General features: G+C 47.2%; 3 protein-coding genes and 1 pseudogene across 4 annotated transcripts; all 4 read right to left on the reverse strand.

The window, feature by feature from the left end:
* Nucleotides 1-344: 344 nt before the first annotated feature.
* Nucleotides 345-1821, reverse strand: LOC117193709 (antigen 5 like allergen Cul n 1-like). The gene is made up of 3 exons (XM_033398435.1): nt 1364-1821; nt 912-1306; nt 345-838 (listed from the first exon to the last, which is right to left on the reverse strand). The coding sequence occupies exons 2-3, from the start codon at nt 1271-1273 to the stop codon at nt 733-735; spliced, it is 468 nt and encodes a 155-aa protein (XP_033254326.1). The 5' UTR covers nt 1274-1306; nt 1364-1821; the 3' UTR covers nt 345-732.
* A 1916-nt stretch (nt 1822-3737) lies between these two features.
* On the reverse strand, nt 3738-4956 carry LOC117185709 (annotated as a pseudogene).
* A 4447-nt stretch (nt 4957-9403) lies between these two features.
* On the reverse strand, nt 9404-12251 carry LOC117193459 (kielin/chordin-like protein). Its single transcript, XM_033398217.1, has 2 exons — nt 12133-12251; nt 9404-12044 (listed from the first exon to the last, which is right to left on the reverse strand). Exon 2 carries the CDS (start codon nt 11995-11997, stop codon nt 10567-10569), a length of 1431 nt encoding a protein of 476 aa, XP_033254108.1. The 5' UTR covers nt 11998-12044; nt 12133-12251; the 3' UTR covers nt 9404-10566.
* LOC117193460 lies at nt 12247-21686 on the reverse strand. 2 transcript variants are annotated; one of them, XM_033398218.1, is made up of 5 exons: nt 21309-21686; nt 17751-17833; nt 13327-13413; nt 13077-13259; nt 12247-12345 (listed from the first exon to the last, which is right to left on the reverse strand). In XM_033398218.1, the coding sequence occupies exons 1-5, from the start codon at nt 21523-21525 to the stop codon at nt 12247-12249; spliced, it is 669 nt and encodes a 222-aa protein (XP_033254109.1). In that variant the 5' UTR covers nt 21526-21686. The 2 variants fall into 2 exon arrangements, with proteins under 2 accessions (XP_033254109.1, XP_033254110.1); XM_033398219.1 differs by having other exon boundaries at nt 13339-13413; nt 21309-21685.
* Nucleotides 21687-21935: the final 249 nt, after the last annotated feature.

Below are 21935 nucleotides of genomic sequence, written 5' to 3' on the forward strand. Positions count from 1 at the left end.
GCCGCTCCGATCGCTAAGCGCAGCTTCGCTCGGCCGGCGTCGGTAGGCAGACGCAAAGCGGAGATAGCGAAGAGCGAGCTGGCAGAGAGCGTTTAGCAGGGCAAGCAAGCGCAGAGCTTTAACAAACAAATGAGTGACATAGACATAAGTAACAAACAAAATAAGCGGCTGAGGGCCAAGAATTAGGTGCTATTTGGCAAGCAGCTAATCGGCTGGGTTCTGCTCCGAACAGACAGATTGCAAAATGATCTAAACACTATGATATATGAACATCCGACAGTCACATTCCAAGGTGTTATGTCCAACGGGTTCTTTCGCAAAAAAACTCTCTTTACAAGAAAATCTATTACATTTATGTTATACTTTAGTTTGCATCAAAAGTACAGTCCGAGCAAACAGTGTAACTCGTATATCTCTACGGAAGGTTCTACAGATATTTCCTAGATTTCTCGTAAACTCGCACACGGATCAATCGAACAGATCCACTGTGCGAGAACCGCATCGGACTTTTTCCGTTAAGATTTATAAATTACGATCTGGTCGCCCGCCTGCCTGTCTGTCTGATTGGAACTGGAAGTTAACACCCAGCCGAATTTAGCAGCCGGACCGAAATAAACAGCACTTGACGTATTAATTAGAAACAGATGATTGTCTCGGGATCAATGGGAACGAAAACGATGAAGAGTTTGGTTCAGTCCTAGTATATATTGTAGTTTGGGTTGTATTTCTCCTTCACGGAGCAGAAGGCTGCATACTCGGGTTGGTGAAGCTCATCATGGCGCAGCCGACATGGGTGTTCCTGTCCACCACCGTTTCCACAAAGTGACCGTACTTTTCCCTGCCAACCAAAAAAAAAACAAGGACTGTTACGTTTCTGCGGAAACCGGAAATGTGGGGGCAACTGCTCTTACAGTTTGCTGGTCATCCGGAAGTCGGTGATGAAGCTACTGTCGATGACATAGTGCTCGCCGAACCACAGACCCAGCGACTGCTCCACCAGATTGGTCACGTTCATTGGGGCACTGCGGTAGCGATCCACGCCGCACAGATTCTGACTCAGATTCCGGAAGCGGAACGAGTGGTTGCAGTCGTCGTGCTGCATGTTGCAGGTCTTCAGGTTGAGCGTCGCCAGATACTCCAGCTCCTCGTCCCACACCATGGTGGCCATCCGCGTAGCCGGAAAGTAGCCCGGCAGCGAGCCCGAGGCGATGAAGTTGCGCTGCTTGTTGTGCTCATTCAGGATGAACGACCGGTGCGGCTTCAGATTCACCATGGTGGCATCCTCCGAGCAGCTCTCATGGAACTTCTATCGAGGATAATTCCTGGATAACTCAGAATTAGAGGGATCATGGAGATCACTTACTCCGTTGTTGTTGCACGCAATATGCACCTTTCGCGGTGCGAATTGGGGTTCCGAAAACCGCAGCTGCACGCGGGCTGGTCAGCCGTCCGCAGTGCTTGAGACAGGTCAAGCAACGTTTTATGAATCATTTCCATTTTCTGGCGGACGTCTCGGTCTTTGTCTTTGTCTTTGTCTCTGTCTCGGTCCTCACCTCTGAAGAGCGCTCAGAGCGTTAACACCGAAAGTCGCGGACGAGGCGCACGACTTCTAGGAAAACTCGCTCATTAAGCCCCAAAGTTGAGTGGAGTTCAGGCTTGCCGAAAAGTGGAGAGCGTTGGAATTAGTTTGCTAGTTGTCATTTGGGTACTGTCTAGACAAGACCGATTCCTTAGGTAGGATCCTTTAAGTTACACGTATCCAATAGATCCAGTAGTCCTCTATAGTAGGTTTAAGAGATTTACACAGCAAGATTAGCCTCAGACAAATCTAGAACTAACACAAACCCATTAAATTAGAGTTGGGTGAAGTTCAAGCTGCTCAGAGTAAGAATAGAGTTGAAAAGGTTTCACTACTGCTTTGGATTGTGTGTTAAGTGATGAATAATCTGTCATCCCCCCATTATAACCAAATCTAATAGAAATTTAACATCTATTTCTGGGAAATCTCATTCATTCAGACTCCACTCATCGCGAATCAACTCGGCGTGGGCGTCTCCAGCAGTTCAGTGACTCCGGGCTCTGTGTGTGGTTCTAGGTTCTGGGGCTTCGCCACTGACATTGACCCAATTGGTGAGTTTCGGCTATGAAACTATAATATCGCTGTTGCTTTCTGGCTGCTGTTGCCCATATGTGCCGCGTATTTAGCGACTTCCAGTCGGGACAGGTTTTCAATCACAAAGAACAAATCAATAAGTTCTGCACACAAATCAACTTAAAGTCGAGATTTGCATACTCGAGGTGGATCTTCGAAGATCTCTTTATGATCTGTTGGACAATAATAAACGAAAGTTTTTTATGCCAAACCAGTCTCAAAATGGAGACAGACAAAGAGACGGAGAGCGAGACCAGACGACCGGGCGAGCGCTTTCTTTGTAGAAGCGTTTTGTTTGACTAAAACGTATACGGGAGTCGTACAGCGGCGTAGTCTTAGACGATAATTATACCCGATACTCAAAATGAGTATTGGGGTATATTAGATTTGTGGTAAAAGTGGATGTGTGTAACGTCCAAAAGGAATCGTTTCCGACCCCATAAAGTATATATATTCTTGATCAGCATCAATAGCCGAGTCGATTGAGCCATGTCTGTCTGTCCGTCTGTCCGTCTGTCCGTCCGTCCGTCTGTCCGTCTGTCCGTCCCCTTCAGCGCCTAGTGCTCAAAGACTATAAGAGCTACAGCAACGTTGTTTTGGATCCAGACTTCTGTGATATGTCACTGCTACAAGCATATTTCAAAACTTTGCCCCGCCCACTTCCGCCCCCACAAAGGGCGAAAATCTGTGGCATCCACAATTTTGACGATACGAGAAAACTAAAAACGCAGAATCGTAGAAGATGACTATATCTTCTAGAGTGCAAAATCTGAACCAGATCGTATATATATTATAGCCAGAATCAAGAAAACAATTTCATTTTTTCTCGCCCTGTCTCTCTCTAACACACACATAGCATAGGCGGCTTTGCTTAGAGTAAAACATTAGCGCCTAGATCTCAGAGACTATAAAAGCTAGAGCAACCAAATTTGGTATCCACACTCCTAATATATCGGACCGAGACGAGTTTGTTTCAAAATTTCGCCACACCCCCTTCCGCCCCCGCAAAGAATGAAAATCTGTGGATATTCACAAATCTCAGAGAATATTAAGGCTAGAGTAACAAAATTTGGTATCCGGACTCCTGTTAGATCTTACTATAAAACGTATATCTCAAAATTTCGCACCACCCCCTTCCGCCCCCACAAAGGACGAAAATCTGTTGCATCCACAATATTGCACATTTGAGAAAACTAAAAACGCAGAATCATAGATAATGATCATATATATCAGATTGCTGAATCTGGATCAGATCAGATCATTTTTATAGCCAAAAGGAACAAATCAATTTGCACTGGCTACGCAGCACCCGACGTCACGCTCAGACTGATTTTCTGTCTCTCTCGCACGCACTCCTTGTCGTGTCGTTTAATATTAGCGGCGTCTGCCGGAGGAGAGCCATACTGACTTAGTATCGGGTATAACTCTAGAGTTGCGGTCTCCGCAGCAACTCACAACGTTCCCCCTCGTTTATTTTGTGCTTATGCAATGACAGTCGGAGTCGACGGAGTCAGCCGGTCAGAAGTCAGCCATGGATGAAATGGGATGGGATGCCGATGACTTCGTTGAAATAAATTATGCAAAGTTACTGGAATCGAACAAAACGTCACGTCACGTCGATGCGATCATTTATTTGTTTGTTTTTGTGTAAAGCTACGGGTTTCTTTTCTGAATACTTGACAGTTGGACCTGAGTAAAACTAAAGGGAAGATTTTTAGATCACCATAGATCACCAATTAGGATCGTACTCCTCGCGAGTGGAGCAGAGACCCGGATAGAAGTGGCTCCTCCCTGTGTGCAGCGCGAGGCCGGATAGCCCGTCTCGTAGACGATTGCCCCCAGAGCGTACAGCGAGGCGTAGTTGCAGACCACATTGTAGATGTACACGGAGGGGTAGTCGGGCCGCGTGAAGCGCATGATGGAGCAGCCGATGGCGATGTTCTTGTCCACGCTCATCTCCACAAAGTGTCCATAGTCCTCGCTAAGGTAGGATACGCGTTATGCTTCAGTAGTTCCTAGACGAGGGATAGGAGTCGCCCTCAATACTCACAATATCGGCGTTACCTTGAAGGCGTCGATGAAGCTGTTGTCGATCAGATCCCACTCGTTAAACCACAGTCCGATGCACTCCTCCACTAGGCTGGTCACATTCACATGGGGATTCCTGTTACGCCACACCGCGCATAGGTGCTGGCCAGAGTTGGCATAGCGGTACGTGCTGTGGCAGTCATCGTGATCCAGCACACAGGTATTTGTATTCAGCAGCGACAGATACTGCAGCTTATCGTCCCACACCTACGAGTACGAGGGATTCTACTAAGACTCTGCTACGAGTACAAATTTAAGGGGGCTCCTACCATGGTGGCCATGCGAGCGGCTGGGTAATAGCCGGGCACTCGTCCCAGCGCCAGGAAGTTCCTCCTCTTGTTGTGCGCGTGCAGGAAGTCCGTTTTGTGGCGACTGATGTCCACCTGGAAGGAATCCGGCTGGCAGCGTCCATCAGTTGCTGTTGAATCTTTTGTTGTTCCGTTGTAGTTACCCCTGTATTCCGGCAGGCCACATGCCGCACACCCTTTTCGCAGAGCGTCGGATCACACCAGCTGTACCGCTTGGCAAGGACCATCTGCAGCAGCATCAGCATCAGCGTCAGGCAGGCTAACGAAGAAGGTACAAAATCAGACATTCTGCTAAATGGGAATCTCTCTTTCTACATCTTTGAATGCGGCACTTTCAATGGGAGGCGCGGTAGAATGCGCGTGGCCGTCTTTATTGAATGTTTCAGTCCGAATGATCTGAACAGAACTGAGATCAGAGACCGGGACTGGGACTGGTACTAGAGAGCTAAAGAGTGTGCCGCCTGCTAACTAACTTTTGTATATATTTCTCTCGATTCGAATGCCATTTCGCAAAGTCCAAGCCACAGCCACAGCCATAGCCAGACCAAGCCGAAGCCAAGCCTTTCTAACACGTTTAGAACAAAACGGCCAAGAACAAGTTTATAAAAAATAATGATAATAAATATAAATATTAATTTGAGAGCGAGTAAACCCGATAAGGAGTGAATCTTCCCGGTTTCTTTTGTTTTGTTCTGTTCTGCTCTTTTCTACTATATTCTGTATTACTCCGAGACGCTTGCGTTGGGAGAAGAGAGTGCCCCAAAGTTCGTTGCTGCCACGAGCTGGGATCCGACGATCGATGGATCGATCGGTTGACAGAACAGACCATAAAATGTGCGCGTTTGAAGTTAATGCGATCGTTAAAAGATCCATATATACACGAGCTTTTTTTAGGTCCCTTGGATTTCTTGGGAAACGGCGGCTATACATTTCAGGAGGCGAGCAATTAATTACCCGATTTTTATTGGCACACATATCTGTCCAGTGCCAGCAAAACTTAGAACCTATTAGACAAAATTTATTGGCTTTAATATGCAAATTGCGACAACGCTTATGCCCAAAAAGGCGGCACTTAAGAGTGACGCGTGATTTAAGCTTCTCTTCGTGGATTTATGACGGAGAAATTCGAGAAGAAAGTCAGACAGACACCTTATGGTGCTGCTAATTGATGGATCTTTGATGGGTTGTAGCATGTGAGCGCAGGGTATCCCACACTTCGACCTTCCCCCAAAAGCTTGACTAATTAGTATTCCCTTTTCAATATCTGTGGGTTCTTTTGGCACTAATTGCTGTTATTAGTGAGCGATCAAGATTGATGGGCGGAAGGCTTGCGCCAATCCACGTGCGAAGTCACAGATCACCCGCAACATTGATCGCCGATCACTGCGCCATTCACTGAATTGGAATTACAATGGTGTTTGGGATTAGATAAGAGCAATTAATACCCCATACGGATTGCACACGAACAACTTCCGTCATTTGGTAGCAGTAGAAGCAGCAGCATCAGTTGACGGGTTTGCATAATTGCATAATTGCATCTGATTGCGATGGGATCTTCGTTTTAGCGAAAATGAAATAAATTATGTGAATACAGGTACAATAATCGAATCGGGGAACAAGCAAAGTTAATTTAATATAATTAATAACCAATATTGACTCGCCAATTGTATGTACATACAAATGTACATCTGAATGCGTTGGATCTGGATGCCAACCAGTTTTCGCATACCAACAAAAACCAACGAATGCCGACGCCTCGCTGTCTGTCGAGGTGCGAAAGCAAGTGATTCTGTATGCGATAGAGAGAGAGTTCTATGGGAAGTCCTTCGGACAGAGAGAGTTACTATTCAAATGGCCAATATCTTGGTAATTAATTGTGCTTCAGTGGGGCTGCGGCTGGGTTGACACAAGTCATCGCCATTAGAGCGAACGCCGAATACTTGATTGCCAATTAAATTAGTCAAAAACCCATAAGAATCACATACATAGATGGATGGAGATGGGGAACGAGGGAATCTATTTATTAATTCAATAATTCATTTAGCCATCTCAGTCTCGTCTCGTGTTCGTGTAAGCAACACAAATCTCTGCAGATATTTGTATATCTAATGACTGACACTGATTGACAGCTGTGTGGAGGAGGGTTTTATGGGGGAGGTGTCGTCAAGTAATAAGCAATTTACACAGTTAATTAACTATGGGCAAGACACCTTAATCTACGGTGTCGGCAAATGAAACGCAGCTGGAGAAAAATGTCAGAAATTCAGGCAGGCTCCGTTTTTCATTTATTTTTGCGGATTACGTTTTCAGCTAAAACGTTTTGTTTTCGTTTTAAGGCTCTCCAGTTTTCACATATTTTTGCTTTTTGCACCAAAACAAAATTGTTGTTGCCCTGGCAAATTTTTTATGAGCGAAATTTGAGGTTGGGTTAAAATGAAATAATTTATAAAGAAAGCAAAAGTTAAATTACCCTGATATAGGTGTCAAGTTTATGTTAATGCATCAATAAGTCATATATTTGTTTCCTTTTGCAATTAAGGTTCGTATCGTTGTATAAAATGGCGTTTACTTTTCATTTCATCAACGAAAATGTTTTCGTTTTGAAAACGAATAAATCTTGCGAAATGTGAAAACGGGAGCCCCAATTTATGTGTATTGAAAAGAAAAAAAAAAACACATTCAAAAAACTTTTGTGAATGTGAAAAACGGAGCCTGGCTGAATATGTCAGAATGGTATTCAAATTTCAATTTAAGGGAGGAATTTGATGGACGCTGTTGTTAAGGAAGAACATAAGAAGTGAGAGTGTCCACTGTATTTGTTAGCACCGATTGGAACATATGTATGTATGTATCTTCATATAGATTGAACGACTGTCCGAACGGTCCAAATATAGATTTAATTTCCGTATGCTTTCTGCATCACCTTCATCAGTTGTTACTTGGTGGGCGGAGAAAGAGTCACTCGGAATTGTCACCCCGTTGCTTCTGCTTTAAGGCCCGCGCCGAAGAGTATGCTACAATTTATTTCGATTCTATGCACTCCTCTCCCTCTCCGTCTCCCTCTTTCTCACAATCACTCGTGTTTCCGGCGGATCAATAGCATAAATAATGCCACATTTGTCCAGTTCTGTCAACATCCCCATTTGGTAACCAGGCGTGGGCAGAACTCTGAGTCGCGGATTTTCGGCATTCCAACCTCCTTCAAATCCTTGAGGCAATGGGAAAGTGCAGCCCTTCGACCGGCTTACGTGGGTGTCAATGCCAGTGGAAGTGGATGCCGCTGACGTATGTCTGTATGCGCTAATGGCCAAGACGATGACAATGGATGCTCCCACGCCCACTCCGGATGATTCATGCGATTCCACTCGCTTATGCACACTTGGGAGCGCTCCCATTACATTCCATCCTATCCTCATCCTCATCATCTGGCGGATGATGCATGGCGGAGGACATCGATGTTCGCGGCTTGTCCTTGGTGGAGGCTTATCTGGACAGCTGGACATCTTTAAGAGTCCTACAGCGTTGCTGGACCACGGATTGATAAATTGGGGATTTTAAGTGGTTAAGGGCGAAATGTCTATGAATTATGAGCGGATGAGAGGAGGCTGAGTGCCCCGTCACTTATGTGCCCATCTCTGGTCTAATGCCGCCCCATGGGGAATGCAGTAAATGCCACTTGTCCGACAAACATTTCACCAAAGGCCTTCACCAAATTTGGCTCACGCCGTGGCGCCACACCAGTCGCTGGCTCCCCAGATCTCCCCAATGGAATGGATATGGCATCTGCACCGATATGGACAGGGTAGCGCCTGATAAGGACAGAGCACGCGTCGGCCGGCATCTCCAGGCGATCGACACGCGGAAGCATTCAAAGGCATTACATCAGGCAGATGTCACCAGAGGCTAGTCGCAGTTGCAGTCGCAGAGCCACAACCACAGCCAGAGGCATACCCAAGACCAGATCGAGATCGTTTCTGCTGAACAACGAGCAGCGACGGGCATCAATCAGGTTGCAATTGGAATGGGAATGGGAATCGACTTGTTGCTTATTCCCTACACGTGCCTGTTGCGTGGCTCTGCCACTGCCTGTGGTTTTCCTCAATGAGCAATGAGAAATGGCCAGTGGCCAGATTGTGTTTTCCTTCTAAATCGCTTTCGATCGGATCGTTGAATTTACGAGCTCTTTGAGTGTGTGCGATGTGGCTCTTTCCAAGAAATCAACAAGCCGCTGCTTGTGACATGTTCAAATTACAGACAAACTTGTGCACTCCGTTCTGCCATCGCATCTCCGGCGGGTATTGGGATTGGGACTGGAATTGGTCACCCAACCCTAGACAACTCTGACAATTATTGCTAAGCAAACATGCATAAATTGGCATTGCCAGTGCCTATGGCCATTACCAGTGCCTCGTAATGCCAGCCAGACTCTGGCTCTGATTGAGTGGACTCTGTTTCTGCCTCTCGTGAGAGGTCGGAGTGCTGGATGCTGGAGTGCTGGCCCTTGGCAACTGCGTTGGACTGCTGGGAGTGCTTGGCTCACTTAACTTTCTTCCGTGACTCCCCAGACGCAGCGTCTCCAATTCTTTGTTCAGTCTGAACGGGAAATGGAGTTGGATTTGAGACTGAGAGTGCGATTGAGTCTGCGACTGTGGCGGGAGTTCGTGCCTGCGAAACCGATTCCATAGCACTTTGCTATATCCCCGAATATGAACACATGTCTCGTTAGATTTGTTTTTCGTATATTTTAATTTCTTTTATCCATTTGCAATTGTTGCATTGGGGTGTCCTTTGTTCTTTTCTTCTCTGTAGGATATTTCTGCTAGAAAATTTACAGATCCAGCCATACTATGGCATATTTCAAGAAGTATCTTGCATCTTTATAGTTAAGTAAATTACTAATTAAAGTTAAACTTGATTAATCCATATAATTAAAAAAAAATGGCAAAGAGCGTCTCCTTTCGTGTTCCTACGGAGTTCCTTTCGGATTACTCTAACGGTTACGTTTACGGTTAAATACGAGTAGTTGGAGAAGTAAGTTCATATTTAGGTAGGGATTTATAAATATTAACACAGTTTTGTGGGGTAAAAAGGTTATAAGATAAGGTCATATGCGGAATTAGTAATTGGAAATTGGAAAGTTCTTCTTTGAGATGGTTAAGTATTTAGTTGAAGAGTAGGAGAGTAAGTAAGAGACTGGAGATGGATTTGGTCTGAACGGATCTCTCTGGGCTCTAGGCTTCGTTCAAGTTTAAAGTTTCAACTAAGCAAAAATACTGTTTGTGCCATTCTCATTCGAATAGTAGCATTGTAGTAGTGTTAGTAGTAGATGTTCTAGGTGTTGTTGTCTGGGGGACTTAGGCGTAGGTCTTAAATTTTAAGCAAACTTTAGCTAGGCTTAGGTCTACCTCTTAGTTTCCTTAGACGCTAACTAGAGGACCTTTGAAGAGTTTTAGCAAGAGTTCCATCTGTTAATTAGAGTAACGTAATCCACACATACAGGAATACAAATACAAAAAATCTGGCACACGCACACAACAAACATCATCATCATCATCATAATAGTACTTCCAATACAGGATATATCCATATATAGTAGGTATTGTATAGAGCCGTTTGATATAATCAAGAAAATTCCTTTACTAAAGCTAAAATAAATAAAACTTAGTCTATCTATGCGAAATGGCGACAGTTGGAGGATGAGTTTCATTGATGTATAGTGCATTATATCTTTATATATATATATATATATATGTCTCTATCTGCCTGTTCCAAGGTACTGTACGTAATGCTTCAGCGTAATACTGCTGCCTGTCTGTCGCGTCTGTCGTGTCTGTCTGTCATGGGAGCGGATTCAACTACTCTCTCTCTCTAAACTCTTTTCGGCTTCCGCCAAAAGTATGCTACGAAAAGCTGAACTCGCTTTGAGAGAATGTGCGTGCGAGTGTGAGAGAGTGTACGTGTGTGTGTACGTGTAGTAACTTATGGCAGAGGGGGGTTTTCTCTTTCTCAGTCCACAAATCAGTGGAGTGGCGGTGGCGTACGATCTGGCGCACGCTGCTGCAACAGGCTGCTGGGGACATGCTTCTTGATGAACTCATTGTCCAGGAGCTGATTCTGATTCTGCTTCTGGAGCTGATGTTGTTTCTGCTGATTCTGATTCTGCCTGCTCCTCTGCTGCAGATGCTGCAGGTGCTGCTGCTGTTGCTTTCGGCGCCGCCCCTTGAGAGAGCCTGGACCGGGAAAGCGCCTCAAGCTATCCCCGTAGTACTCGTTGTCCAGGAAGTTCGCGAGTGTGGCATTCCGTCTCCAGCCGGCGGGACAGTTGGTGGAGCTCCGCCAATCAGGCAGCTGGACACCGAGGCGGCGGCACTCGTGAGCGTAGGCCGCGAAACTGTCGCAGTGGCAGCTGCCCGACGGGCACTCGCAGACGTCCATGCGGCAGGAGTCGATATAGTTGATGGGATTAAGCCTACTATCACAGTGTCCGAATACTTCCGAGATGCGCAGCGGCTGGCAGTAGAAGCTCGACCGGCGCTTGTTGCACGTGGGCAGGGCGGCGATGTTCTCGCGCTGGCGGGAGCAGGACTTGGGGCCCCCCACCTTCCAGGAGTTGGCAAAGTACCAGACCTCGTCGTCGCCGTGCGGGCGCCCGTCGCGTCCTGTGAGATCGTCGCGCCCGCTGCCATTGAAGTTGCCGCACAGGCCGCACATCCGGTGCTTGAAGTGGGCAGGCACCGAGACCTGGAGGAAACCGCTTCCGTCCCACTCTATATCAAGGCCCATCTCTGAGCGCAGCAGGACAGCCCCGTCCTCGGCCAGCCGACCGATGGTCACGTTCTGGTCGCCGGCTCGGCCCGCGTAGGGTAGCATCACCCGCGTCCCGTTCACCTTGACGCGCAGCTTCTGGCCGAGATTGATGCGCAGGTTGTGCAGCTTGACGGTCACTGTCTTGGCCCAGCTAGAGCGCTTCGTGCCACGCCCGCCGTTCGTCAGCCGGATGTGGAAGCTGTGCCCGTGGCAGTCAGCAGCCAGCTGGTATTTACAGCTGCCCTGGAAGCTAAAAAACTTTCCGTCGAAGGTCTTGAAGTGCGGGTCCCCGAACACGGTGCAGGTGCCCGCAGTCTCCACGCACCTGGGGCAGCACTCGCCCGGCGGCAGCTTTAGCTCCTCGTTGGCCCGGCATTTGACCTCCGGACAGCGCATCTCCGAGCAGCGGATCGTGCCTCCGTTGCAGCGACAGCTCCGGCAGGGGCCCATGTTCCACGTCTCGTTGTTCTTGTAGATGATCCCCTCCAGGCTGCACTCGCTCCGCAACTCGGCCACCGCACAGCGTGGACAGCAGCCGTCGTCCTCCTGGAACTCTGGCGCGCACTGCAGGATGGGGCACGTGGCCCGCTGGCAGATGGATGTGCCGTTCAGACAGGTGCAGTTGGTGCATCGGTCCGGCATGAACTGCGTTTTGTCATAGTGGAGTTTGTTGTTAAAGATGCACTTTCCTGGAGAACGAAGAGAGTGGAGAGACATGGAACAGGGTGCATTAGGGTGGCTGGTGGGTGGGCTGGGAGGGGCTGGGACTCTTCTCACCTGTCACTGGTATGAAGACCCGCTGCTCCGTGCAGCGGGGGCAGCACTCGTTCGGGTGCTGCTTCTGCTTCGTCTTGGGGCACTGCAGAATGGGGCAGGTCTTTTTGGCGCAGGTCAACTGGTTGTCGCCGCAATGGAAGACCAAGAAGCGGTCGTCGATCGAGGCGACGACCTCTTGGCCCTCGGCCACCGTCTGTCCGTTGATCTTGCAACCTGCCAAAGAGTTAAGCACATCGAATCCCGTCAGACATCAGTAATTAGACATCTGCCTATTTTGTCGCATATGATTAAGATCGCTTTCCGATCTTTGGCAGCAAGCCAAGAAATTTTCCACAAGGCGAATCGGCGATCGAATGCGATCCGGGCGACAGTGTCACCTTAATAGACAATTTAAAGCCCATAAACCAGCAGATCGGTCAGAGCCAACAATAACAGAGGGGCAGAACGGATCCAAACAGATCGGAAGACGGTTCGAGTCTAATATCGGAATGCCCCATGAATAAATCATTTGATAATAGAGTCATAAAGAAGTCTCAATGATCTTTAATCTGATTGTATATCGAATGTCAAGCATGCTTGGACTCAATCTGTGAGGTGTTTCCAAAGGGGAAGCTGAATGATCGCGCATTATATCGACAGGAACTGAAAGTGATCCTCCAATAAGTATTGGGCAACGATCTCCTATCTATCTCACCCTCTGATGATCATCTTTCAGCATCCACCCGTAGAACCCTCTGGCAGAGTATCGCTTTGTGGACACATTGTTGTGGACCATCTGTCGCTCTCCGGCTCTCTATTGTCTGGCGATTATGAGGCATTAGTCTGAAGCTGCAGCTAATTTTAGTGAGTGATGTTGACGCTCTGACACTCAGACTGGGGACTGGAATCGCTCGGCTCGAATCGGATCGGAGTGATTTCATGTGTGATGTTAGGTAAGAACTTACCCTGACAGGAAGGACAGCACTCGCCAGGGCGCGGTGCCTGTAGCTGGTTGTCGTCGCACTGTGAATAACACTTCTGTATTGTCTCGGTGACAACACTGGCGATGCACTTGTACGTTTCGCAGGGATCCTCCGGGTCGCTCCACTCGGCGCCACTCTCATAAGGCAGCCCACGAAAGATGCAACCTATTGAGCAAAGGAATCTCCGATCAAAGACTCCCTTCAGTAGCCTCTTCTCTCTGCGGCGACTTACCTTTACACTTACCTTTACCAGCTTGGACTCCAGCAAGTAGCAATCGTCGATGGCCGGACAGCTCTTGGCGCAGTTCACAAAGCCGTTCTGTGGAGACAAATGTGGAGACACGCAATTAATGTGGTGGCTCTAGAACTAGGGAGGACGATCCCATGTGACGTGTGCGCAATTTCCACGAGTAAGAGATGACTTTCAGAGTCGCTAAGCGTATGATTTGCATCTCGAACCCTCTCTCTGGACTGATTTATACCCCAACAGCTGCCTGCCATTTGCAATTGCTCAATGAAGCTGTGCACTCTGACCTTCGGGGAGCCAGAGCCAGCCAGTCAGCCTCCGCTGTAAATTACGCTAGCAAATCCAGACAGGGGCGTGTCGATTGCCTTGACTTTGTCTCGGATTGGGGAAACGGGGTGCTACTGGGATTATGCAGAGTGTTTCTCGCGGATTCGGAGGATTTATGCTCCGGTAATTTATCCCTAAAGCTGCCCCACTCGTTAGCTGATTCCCAATCCCAATCCCCTGCCCACCACCTTTGGTCACACCATTTGGCTTGTCGAATCGTATGGCCTATAGCCACGAGAGCACTCGTATCTATTGGTGCATAGGTGTATCTATGTATCTGGAGTTTTTGCTGCTGCTCGTTAACGACATGCTGACAGCTGCAACGCGGCCCATTGGAATTGATGTCGATCATAAGTCAAATTGTTGCAACTTGCCAGGCTTATGCAATTGCCTTTAACCCTTGTGCGCAGCTGGTGTCTCCGACTGGTGGCTGTAACTGTGACAGGTTAAAGCCAGACCCAGTCCGGGCCCGAGTCGAGTCGGAGCTGAAGCTGCGGCTGCGGCTGCTGGGGCCGCCGCTAATTGTAAATGTATCTATAAATCTAGATAGATGTCGACCAAAAACAGGCAAAATATTTCACTAATTTGTATGCAGTTGCTCCGAACAATGTGTGTCTGTGTTTGTGAATCTGTGTGAATAATTTAGTGCAACGAAACCAGATTGGATCTCAATTTGGATAGGGGGGGAAACTACAACGAGCAACATTTGCAATTGTTATGAAAATGAAAATTCGATGGGTGTCTGAGCGGAGGGGAGATGTTTATCATCGTATTAGATTTAATGGCAGTTGCTAGTTGGAATTTTAATGCCACTTTAGTATGGCATTCTCTCTGTTTTGTGGCAGCCATAAAATGGAATTGAATATCACCTTAATCGCTTTCTGTCTCTCGGATCAAAGCTCAAAAGTTCTCGAAATCTGGCAACGACATGGAATTGTCCACAGAGTACCCTCTTCCCCTTCGTATTCCCCATTAGCCATTACCCCTCTCCTATCACCATCTCCATCCAGCTGTTTATGCTTTGGAATTCTTTCTTTCTAATCTGGAACCGGTATGGAAAAATGTTCAGCCAACATGAAAGTTAAAGCACATTTGTGCCCAGCTCCGGTCCGCGAGAGAGGCGCCACGATGGCAACCCAAGCGATGGCTAAGTAGAATGGTTGTTGCCCAGCGGCATCGTGTGTGTGTGTATCTATCTGTGCCACAGTGGCAGAACCCCTTTTGCAAACGGTCTCTAACGAGCGACCAAAAAGCTGTTCTATGGCGGGTCCTAACATTAGGACCCAAAAGGCACGAGGGAGCGCGCGGGGTTTCAACTCCCTTTTCGCCTGTACTTCGTCTCTACCGCGACCCCGCTGCCCATCGGTTTCGTCTGTTCGGCAATGCCTTCACCGTCGAAGCGATGGTCGCGGATCGCCGATGTCTTTGGAGCGGCACAGTGTGACCTTTGGCCGTCTCAGCTTGCTAAATTAGTTAGTTGGTCAATAAATATTTGCACACTGAAAAAATGTTAAACTTTGAGTGCTTATATCTCCTAAACTAAAACTATCTTGAAAATTCGATTGACAAATTCTCTATTAGATGCGTACATTAAATTTATCTAAAGCACTCATACAATTTTTTGACTATTTCGGCTGAGTCCCCACTGTGCCGCGCCAAAGACATCAGCGACCACGCTGCCCTACGGTTTCGGCACGCAGACACTGACATGCTTTCAGTGCGCTTGTGTGTGAAGCTAAAAGCCGTATATGCTGCGGGCGAAACCGGTTTATGGCCGTGCCGACCTAGGACATACACACATATACACAACTACAAGCATATGTCTGGGTTGGCTCGAGCTCGTGCTGACCGAGGCATTGACGAAGCCGAGTAGCACTTCGGAGGCGAAGGTAGCGTAAAAGAGAAAATTGAAAAAGCATTTGTTCCTCATGCGACATCTTGGACAAAACATGATCAGTTTTAACACCGTCCTCGTCTTCCTCTCCTTCTGCGTCGTCTCTGTTTCTGTTGATGCCCCTCTCGCTCTCCATCTCCTTCTTGGCGCAAACGGCAAACGTTTGGCCGGCAAACTTGGCCAGGTTAGAGTCTCAGTCTCTTTAGACACGGAGTGAATATGGTAATGACAGTCTTGTGGTTTTATGGTCATGTGTATATTGTCACTTGTGGGGCTATGGCTCGAATTGGATGTGGAATTGAACTCGGAATCGAATAGAATTCAAATGGAATATGCAAGAAAGGAGTTGCAGACCTGAATATTTGGCCAGATCTGGTTTTCACTTGCTCTACTATTCTACATTGTATTCCATATACATGGCTTAAACTAAAACGAAATAATTGAAATACTTGCACAAATCAAGAATAGAATGCCCGCTCTGCTGCCTGCTTCCTGCTGCCTCATGCGGAATGCAATATATTGATAGTCACAATCTACTAATACAATCTTTCTCCGTAGCATCATCCTCCGATGATTTCCATTTCCTGATCATAAATCCTTCATTAATATTAATCAAGAGTCATGCGGCATTCACGAAAATATCTATCGTGAACAGTTCTCGAGAGAAAATCATCCTGAGTGGGCGGCAGTGGGAGGTAGTGGGTGGGGTGAGGAAACTGTTAAAATCATAAACCATTTGGAAAGCAATTCAGCGGATTCCGCATAATAAACGAATAAAACCGAAAATTTCTTGACGCGGGAGTCAGAGCCTGTCTGAGAGACAATTTCTTTGATTGTCCTTGACGGGAAAAGCTTTCCATATTCGATTATCTATGTATATATTCAATGAGAATACATACAGTATGTCTATTAATTGTTTGCAAAATGTAAAAAGGCACTGTACATATGTAGGTTTGTATACTAATATATTTTAGACAATAAACGCCAGTCGTAACAGTTATTGTGTTTGTGTTGTGTTTTCTGCTGCTTTTTAATTTCGCTTACGCCCACTTGACGACGACGACGGCAGCGACAGTGGAAATAATAATCACCACGAAGCTTAGCCCGGAGCGAAAGAGCTTCGACGATCAATCGATCGGTGGGTCCGTCGGGCGAAGCGAAGCGGAGCAGCTCCCGATCGGATGGGATCGATCGGAATGATCGGCGCCAGCTTCGACGGCAGCGGCAGCGGCGACGGCGTCTGTCGGTCAAATTGGAGCAGCGGCGTTTAGCAGCGCTTAGCGTTAAATTAGCGGCAGGCAGACCCACAGCTATCTGGCAACCCTGACAAGGCCTACCTCCCCGCTCCCCCAAATGAGCACGCGCTTGCTTAATGACGACACGAAGCTCAAGCCGGGAACGGAAGCGGGGCTGGAAGAGTGGAGGAGACCCGGGATCGAAGCCCGTCGGTACCGGCTCCAAGTGTTTGTCAAACGATCGCTAAGCCATACTACCACTAGCTCTACCCATACCATCCATACCCGTCCTACGCTGTGGTTAACGATTGTCATGTAGCGTCGAAACCCGTTGGATCATAAAAACTCAAAGGCGAGAGCGAAGGAGATAGAGAGAGAGGGGAAGATCCGTAGAGCGAGAGTGAGCCAGAGAGAAGAAGAAGGTGAAGCCAAACAAATGCAAACCGAGTCAAACATCTTTTTCCGGTTCCGGCCAGATCTACAACTTCTTCGAGAAATAACTTCAGCCGGCCCCTCCATAAAAAGACAGCTGGCATACACACATACATATGTATGGTGTGTCTGTCTCCTCTCCTCTGGTGGACAAACGGACAGTCCCATGTACACAGACATTTAAAATATTTTCTGAATTTTCATTTTGTCAGGCAGCTAAGGATTCTATTTCAATGAAATGTGTCTGCGTGTGGATGTCCTGCTGGCTGGACACTGGCGTCACCTCATGCAGAGAGCCAGACAGGGCAGAACAGGACAGGACAGTACATGAGATTTATTTCAAGACTGAGGCCGTGCTGGCCATGTTATGTTATTTCACTTCATTCCACTTTAAGTGACTTTTTATCGAGGCCAAAGGACAAGTCCTAGTCCAAGTCTTGGCAAGGATCCCAGGAGCCGCCCAGATTTGGGCTGGGGATACGAAGGGACGCTCTGGAACTGGTACTACATCCGAAACTTACCTGGCAGATGCACTTAAAGCACTTGGAATTCTGGATACCCGTCAGAACCTCCTCTCCCTCGACCGAGCAGGACAGAAGATCGCCTGAAATGGGAAATACATTTTTTATTAGTGATTAAGATAGTGAGAGTTGGGCTTATCGGGGGATCGTAAATCGCCCGTCTCCACCATTTCCTGCCTCTTGACGTAATAATACTCGGCAAACACACACAGATTATTCATTCATGCACAAACACGCAACGAGAATCGCCGGAAATCGCCCACTGACGGAGAGATGGTATCCGAGCACGTGACCCAAAATGAAGAATGAACCCCTTCTCCTATCCACCATCAGCGTGCAGGTCAAAGAGATTAGGGCACTTATCGGAGTATCGGAGCTGTGTGAGAGTGAATGCATGCTTCTTTGTTTGTTTTACCTTTTGGGGCTTCCTCTGCCTGTGCCGCTACCTGCTGATCTGCCGCCGGCGCCAAGTCAAATGGTCCACTTATACAGGGTGGGGAAGTCGAATCGTTCTTAGTATTGTCTTTGTCTGTTTGCTTACGACTACTGAGAGTCCTCTGGATTGATGCCTCACCTTTGTATGAATGCACCTTGACCAAGCAGTGCATGTCGATACATGTTCCAGAACAACAACAGAGCAGCAGTGAAAGAGGCAAACGGAAACCACAGAGAGTGAGAGAGGGAGACGAGGTGACCCGAGCCCCAGACCGAACTCTTGTTCTTTTTGTTTTGGTGAAGGAGGAGGCGGAGAGACCACCTGCAATGTGCTGATAAAGGCACACACACAGAAATGCAAGCAGCCACTCTCCTTCCCTTTCTCTCTTTTGTGTGCAGTGATAAATGAAGACGCCGGCGCTACAACTGAGGGAGGGAGAGGGCTTGAGGGCGAGCGCAACCTTTTTATGCCCGATACTCAAAATGAGTATTGGGGTATGTTAGATTTGTGGTAAAAGTGGATGTGTGTAACGTCCAGAAGGAATCGTTTCCGACCCCATAAAGTATATATATTCTTTATCAGCATCAAAAGCCGAGTCGATTGAGCCATGTCTGTCTGTCCGTCTGTCCGTCCGTCCGTCTGTCCGTCTGTCCGTCCGTCAGTCTGTCCGTCTGTCCGTCCCCTTCAGCGCCTAGTGCTCAAAGACTATAAGAGCTAGAGCAAAGATGTTTTGGATCCAGACTTCTGGGATATGTCACTGCTACAAGAATATTTCAAAACTTTGCCCCGCCCACTTCCGCCCCCACAAAGGGTGAAAATCTGTGGCATCCACAATTTCGACGATACGAGAAAACTAAAAACGCAGAATCGTAGAAGATGACTATATCTTCTACAGTGCAAAATCTGAACCAGATCGTATAATTATTATAGCCAGAATCAAGAAAACAATTTCATTCATTCTCGCTCTGTCTCTCTCTAACACACAGGTTTCATGGTCGGCTTTGCCAATTGCAAAATATGAGTTCAAGGATCTCAGAACCTATAAGAGCCAGACCAACCAAATTTGGTATCCACACTCCTGTGATATCGGACCTTGACCGTTTCGTGTCCAAATTTCGCCACACCCCCTTCCGCCCCCGCAAAGGACGAAAATCTGGGGCATCCACAAATCTCAGAGACTATTAAAGCTAGAGTAACCAAATTTGGTATCCGCACTTCTGTTAGATCTCACTATAAAACGTATATCTCAGAATTTCGCCCCACCCTCTTCCGCCCCCACAAAGGACGAAAATCTGTTGCATCCACAATATTGCAGATTCGAGAAAACTAAAAACGGAGAATCATAGATAATGACCATATCTATCAGACTGCTGAATCTGGATCAGATCGGATCATTTTTATACCCAAAAGGAACAAATCAATTTGCACTGGCTACGCAGCGCCCGACGTCACGCTCAGACTGATTTTCTGTCTCTCGCGCACGCACTCTTTGTCGTGTCGTTTAATATTAGCAGCGTCTGCCGGAGGAGAGCCATACTGACTTAGTATCGGGTATAACAGTAGAGTTGCGGTGTCCGCAGCAACTCACAACGTTCCCCCTCGTTTTTCATCTGCTGCTGCGCTTAGTGGGCGGCTTTAGGACTTATCCACTGCGTGATCCCCCGCTTCCCCCTTGCCATTGTACAATCTATATAATTTGTTCCCTTGTTTGTTTGGGGTTCTGTGTCGAGGGAAAGGAAAACCTTTGATTATGGACCTGTGGATTGCCATGTATTTCTTCTCTTTCCTGCTATACGATTGTGTCCTGCTGTTTGGATCCCTTACCGCACACATCATCCCTAAACCCTCACCCTTTCATAAACAAATCAAGTGGAATATTTCTCCTCAACAACCAGAACAATTTCTCGTTTGCCGCCGCGGACTTTCTATATTCCTTTCTCTTCTCGTCTCTTCATCGTTATCGTTCCGTTCCGTCGCTGGGGGACAGAACAGTTAATGAACTTGGCTCAAGTAACCCGATCTATCGGCACTGCAATATATCTAATTTATGCGATTTTTTATTTCATTTAACACGCTCGAAACCCCATAAAAAAAGTCCACTCAAAAATATTTTAGAAGCCGAGAGGAGAGCGGTAGCTGCTCCCGCAAAACCCTCCCCTCCACCTCCCCCTCAGCGGCTGGCGTCGGTGGCGCCGTTCGCTAATTAATCACAGTTCGCAGATTAGGCGCCAGCCACAACGGGAAGAGACCGTGGGGAGTGGAGGCGGCACGTGTTCAGGGGAGCGTGCGCCTAACAACAGGAGATCGAGAACGAGAGAGAGATCAGTTAGACCAACAACTATTTTCAGAGACAAAGTACAGCCGATTAAGGGCAGCACCAAGCGAAGGTACAACCCTCCAAAGTCGATCACAATGTCACAATGCTAATGATGACTCAGTGACACAATTGCTTGAAGTTCCCTGGAAAGTGATCGGAGTAACTAAGCCGATGCGATCAGCGAAAATAATCGTTCCAGGTGCCAGCTGCTTGCTGGCAGCCAAAGCTGTTATAAGCTCGTAAAAAACAGCTAAAAGCAGTTAAAATCCATGAATCATAGCCATAACACATAACTAAGTCTGGAGAGAGGGACTGCTGAGGAGGAACTCTTGGAAATATTTTAATAATATTTTTAAGTTCGGGAAGAATGTGCTGAGCTCTCTCGAGGTGGATGAGGTTTCGGTTTCAGCTTCAATTTCAGTCTCGGAGTTTTACGATCAGATTTGAAATGGAGCTTATGGCCAGAAGATTGCCAACGACAAAACTAGTTTTGGGCCTCGATTCATGTCTTCACGTGCATCGCAACAAGGATCATTAATAGAGAAATCCAAATGTCCTATATGGAAGCGGCTTTATAGAGGGCTTAAATTGAATCCAGTTCCCACAGATAAGACAGTTCCCATTAAATAAGAAAATAGTGCGTAAATATCAAATGATCGCTTCACGCTCCCATCAGGCCATCAAGTAATCATTCTTAAGTGATATCTTACACACACACAACGCGTTCGCGTACGATTACAAGAACGAGTACGAGTATTTACAATACATTAAATCGATCGATCGCCACGATCATGAGAGCACTCACCATGGAGACTATCCCCGACTCCGGCGGCAGCCGTCTGCAGTTGGAGGAGCATCGAGAGCAGGATCAGTACTAGAATAGGAACGCGGAATGTTCTCCAATGTGTTTGCCGACTCAATTTGGATGCTGATTCTGGCGGCAGCTGCTGCTGCTGTCTATTGGGAGATGGAGATGCAGACGGGCCACAAGGTTTCCACTTGCCGCTTGATTTGCAACACATTTTCACAATTCGGTCGAGTTCTTCAGAAATCTCTATTAGTTTTCCACTCTCCAATGGTCTTCCTTGAGGGGTGTGGTTGTTGTTTCTCCGCGGCGATTCCTGCTAATCCGTTGTTGCTCTATCCGTTTGTTGCTTTTGCTGTTGCTGTTGTGGTTGCACTTGCTCTGGAGGAAATATATTGTTTTCGGGGGGGAAATGAGAAATGAAAGATCACAATCAAGCCGGTTAGATTAAAAATAACAGCAAGCGAGTCAAAATATAATTGTTTGGATATTGAGCAGGTGATTTGTTGCACGAGTACCACTTTGTACCTACAAATACAACTTTGTTGTTTGTTCCGATTAAATTTAGAATCCGTGGCAGGCTGTGCTGTGTCTGTGTGCGTGCCACAACTGTTGCCGCGGCTCTGA

This window comes from Drosophila miranda (genome assembly GCF_003369915.1).
Source record: "Drosophila miranda strain MSH22 chromosome Y unlocalized genomic scaffold, D.miranda_PacBio2.1 Contig_Y2_pilon, whole genome shotgun sequence".
In the NCBI taxonomy this organism is placed as follows: Eukaryota; Metazoa; Arthropoda; class Insecta; order Diptera; family Drosophilidae; genus Drosophila; species Drosophila miranda.